The 4,265-nt window shown below is 67.4% G+C and overlaps 1 protein-coding gene across 1 annotated transcript in view; it reads left to right on the forward strand.

Annotated features, from left to right (window-relative positions):
* Nucleotides 1–3,338, forward strand: part of LOC112066184 (collagen alpha-1(I) chain-like) — a 37,285-nt gene extending 33,947 nt beyond the window's left edge. The window contains exons 19-22 of the mRNA XM_024128336.1: nucleotides 202–264; nucleotides 1,555–1,675; nucleotides 1,781–1,885; nucleotides 2,908–3,338. Of these exons, the coding sequence (XP_023984104.1) occupies nucleotides 202–264; nucleotides 1,555–1,675; nucleotides 1,781–1,885; nucleotides 2,908–3,338 (720 nt within the window). The remainder of the gene's footprint in view (nucleotides 1–201; nucleotides 265–1,554; nucleotides 1,676–1,780; nucleotides 1,886–2,907) is intronic.
* Nucleotides 3,339–4,265: the final 927 nt, after the last annotated feature.

The raw sequence follows: 4,265 nt of genomic DNA on the forward strand, positions 1-4,265 counted from the left end.
AGCCCCCACCCACCCACCCAGCCCTGGGGAAAATGGCTACCCTGCGTGGTCAGGCAGAGCTGAGCCGGGAGGGCCTCTTGGAAGAGGGGGGCTTCGAGGTGCTTCCCTCACGGCAGAGCTCCACACCTCGGGCGAGCGGCTGGCCGCCAGGTTTCCCAGTTCCCTGCACAGGCTGGTGACCCCTTCCCGTGCCTCCTCCAGGAATTTCTTTCTGCCTGCGGGTCTCGACCTCTCAGCAGCCTCCCGTCCCACTCACAGCTGACGGTGAGGCCAGAGTTCACTCCAAGCCCCCATCTAGCTGCCCGAGCCCAAGGCTGAAGCCCCAGACCAGGCCCAGCGCAGCACGGGCAGGTGGGACCGGGGCGGGGCTCCTTCCAGCATCAAAGGCACTGGGTGGGGCAGAGCCCTTGCCCGCATCATCTCAACTTAACCTCTCTACACTCTGAGGCAGGAAAAGTCTGATGCCCATCGGACAGGTGAGGAAATAGAGGCTCAGAGGTGCTGAGTACCTCACCCTGGGTACCCAACAGCCAGCACAGAGCTGGCTCTAGACCTGCACCCCCGACCGTCGTCTGCAGGTGTGCACAGACCTCAGGTGAGACCTGTCCCCACAGCACGAGTGCCAGCTCTGCTCAAGCCCACACTCCTCCACCCTGGCAAGGAAGCCGGGGCTCGGAGCTTCCAGCCGCTCTAGCGTCTGCCAGGCTCCTGAGAGCACCACGGGGCTTGGCACCCGGGCCGGCCCCTGGGCGTCCGCGCGTGGACACTGCTGACGGCGGCAGCTCCCTCGGGAGCTACACCTGCCTGTTGCTCAAGGATGGCACCTGCCAGGGGACCCCCCCACCAGAGCCTCCTGCTCTCGCCTGTGAAGTGGGGCCAGAGCAGCCCTGCCTCCTGGGTCGCCGTGGGACGGAGAAAGCACGGATGTGCCAGGGCTCCGCCAGTGCCTGGCACACAGCAGGCATTTAGACCAGAGGAGACAGACCAAGGGGACCAGCAGAGGCGCCTCGGGCCTGGGTGGAGATGGGGGGATGGGGGGTGTCTTCGGGCCGAGCCCAGGCCTGGCCACACCAGAGAGCCTCCCCTGGGGGGCAGCATCCTCTCATGTCCCCCACCCCAGACAGGCCCCCCTGGTAAGTGGTTTGTCCAGGACCGAGGGGGTTCCTGGAATGTGGACGTTCAGGGCTGAAACGTGGACAGTCACAGGTAAACTGGGAGGGCCGGCCACCCGCCTTCCCAAAAAGGGGACATTGGAGGTCACAGGGTCACGGGCAGAGAGGCTCTCGAGAGGACACAAAGTGGACACCGGGAAATGTCCCTGAATGAGACCTGTTGGGACAGGGTTGCCATGGTGACAGGATCACCCACACACGGGCAGGCGCAGGTGGGAAGTGGCCCTGCTGCTGCCTCACCAGGGCTGGGTGGGGGGCCCACAGCCTCCTCCCGACCCAGCAGTGCCTGGAGCACCAGGAAGAGGCCCGGGAAGGAAAGACACCCAGGTCCTGGGCTCCAGACGCAGTTCTGAGGACACAGCGACCACACTCCGGGCCCCAGTCCAGCAAGGACATAGAGAAGAAGCCCATGAAGTACCTGCAGGGCCTCTGGGCACAAGAAGGTGGCCCTGCCCCGGGCAAGAGGCCCCCAGGCAGCCGGGTCCTGGCTGACACCGCCACACGTCAGCCACTTCCTCCAGGCCCAGGCCGGTCTGGGCTCTGCTCTGCTCCGAGGCGGAGCCATGGACTCCATGCCCACAGCCCCTGCTGACCCTGGCCCCCCTCAGGGGCCCTCCCAGACCACGTTGGCCCCCCCAAGACGCCCTCGCCCAGCCCAGCCTCCGACCGCCTCTCTACCACTGCCAAGTCCACCACCACGGCACGAAGGAGCTGTCTGCACGGGCGACGTCCCCGCGCACGCGTGCTGCCTCCCCCCCCCCCCCCCCCCCCCCGTTCCCGGCTGATGCCAACGGAAGCAAAAACTGTGGTGGGCGAGGTGAGGGGAGCTGCCCTGTCTGGATGCAAACCTCTGTCCTCCCCCAGCGCCAAAAAAAAAAGGTGCCCAGGGCCTATGCAGCTGGACTCTCCCCACAGATGCTGTAGGAGCCAGCAGGCCAGGCCAACCGGGTCAGCGGGGCTGTCCCTCCCTCCCCACTGCGACCCACAATCTGGAGCCAGGTGGGGGCTGAGGTCCCAGGCGAGGAAATCTGAGCTCCGCCCAGGCCCCAGGCCTCACCTGCCCAGAGTGGCCCTGGCGACCTCCTCGCCCACGGCTGTGGGAGGCCTGCTGTGCAAGCTCCAGACGGTGAAGCCCTGTCCCTGCCAGGTCTCCCTCTCCTGCCGGAAGCTCCCGCCACCTGCCATCCCCCAGGACGGAGGAAGGGAGGCTCCCTAGAGCCCAGGGCTGAGCGCACCGTGGTGGTGACAGGGTGGTCCCACCCCAGCCCAGGGCTCTGCGGAGGGTCGGGCAGAGAGGAGAGATGTGTGTCCCACGGGACACGCGACCAAAAGGGCCAGGACAAAGGGCTTCTAGACCTGAGTCATCACTCACAGCTCAGCCAGCTCAGTCCCTCAGCCAGAAGCCCCTGCCCCACCCCAAGGCCAAAGGCTCTAGGCTGGCTAGAGCCGCAGTCCTCAGCTGGGCCGGTGGGTCCAGCCCCTCTCCTGACCGCTGCCGGGGCGACAACAAAATGGTCCTCCCACGGGCCCTGGACAGAGGCTCCCCACCCCGGGCCGGGCACACAGAGAGGCATCACTGTCTCTTATGTGGACCAGCAGAGCACATGTGAGCGCAGGGCCACGGGCTGGGGGGTCGTCCGGGGCAGCCCCACCACGAGGAGACCCGGGTCCCCGAGCCGAGGGTGCCTCCCTCTGGTCCTGGTGGCACCCCTCCTTCGGGTATTCGCTTGTGCAGCCAACGCCCAGCCCTGCTCAGAGCCCAGGATGCCGCCTCCCCGGGCCCCCTCCCCGGCCGAGCCCTGGCCCCTCCCCGGCACCGCCCCCCGTACCGTCTCCCCAGGCCTAGGCATGGCCCCTCGCAGACCCCCACACGCTGATCGGCACTCCTGCCACAGAAGACCTCCCAGCATCGGGTCCTGCAGGGCCCTCAGAGCCCCGCAGACGCCAGGCCTCCCCAGGGGTCACCCGCAGCAGGACCCCAGAGGCCACGGAGAAGGCCTGGCGGCGGACAGTGCCCTGGTGAAGGCCCCTCCCGGGGTTCTGGGCCCTGTGGGAGAGCCTTGGGCGCGCGGACAAGACACAGCAGGGCGGCGGGGTGCCGCCCCGTGCGGACTCGAGGGGACCCAGATGTGCGTCAACAAGCCACGTGTGCGCGTGTCGGCCTGAGGGGGAGCACGCTGGGACACACACGTGTGCGCCACACCTGTGCATCACGCGCGTGACCACGGGGCTCCCGGCCTGCCCCGGCCACCTCCCCCATCACACATCCCCCAGCGAGTGACGGCCCCTCGCCTGAGCCCAGCCTTCCACTGCGGAGGCCCATCTCTCCGTGACGGCGCCGGACAGCGCCCACTCCAACCCAAATGGCTCTAAAGGCAGCAGGTTTCTGCCGCGGGCTCAGGCCAGGCTGCACCCTCTGAGCTTGGGGTCGGCGCCAGGCAGGTGGCAAGGGGGAGGGAACAAGCAAGACCAGAGGCCCCTGGACCAGCAGGACCCATCACCCTGGCCCCACCAGCTGCCAGCTTGGTCTGTCCTCCCCGTCCCACGGACAGAGAGCTTGGTCCAAGGTCAGCGAATCTGGCCTCTGGAGCATCCCAGACCCACTGGGCCCAGAAAGCCGCTGAGCTGTGTGGCCACGAGGCCACGTGGAGGGACAAGCACTGCCCCCCTCCAGGGTCATGGGGAGGCCTGGCCTCCTGTCTGACTCAGGACTCCGCAGGAGTTGACTCGAGCATGAACCAGCCCCGCCTGCCCGCCAACCTTCAGTAAGAATTCACGGACAGGGCTTCCCCGGTGGCGCAGTGGTTGAGAACCCGCCTGCCGATGCGGGGGACACGGGTTCGAGCCCCGGTCCGGGAAGATCCCACGTGCCGCGGAGCGACTAAGCCCGTGCGCCACAACTACTGAGCCTGAGCTCTAGAGCCCGTGAGCCACAACTACAGAAGCCCGCACGCCTAGAGCCCGTGCTCCGCAACAAGAGGAGCCCCCGCGATGAGAAGCCCGCACACCGCAATGAACAGTAGCCCCCGCTCGCCGCAACTAGAGAAAGCCCGCACGCGGCGACGGAGACCCAACACAGCCAAAAATTAATTA

The sequence above is a fragment of the Physeter macrocephalus genome, chromosome 14 (genome assembly GCF_002837175.3).
Source record: "Physeter macrocephalus isolate SW-GA chromosome 14, ASM283717v5, whole genome shotgun sequence".
NCBI classification, from domain to species: Eukaryota; Metazoa; Chordata; class Mammalia; order Artiodactyla; family Physeteridae; genus Physeter; species Physeter macrocephalus.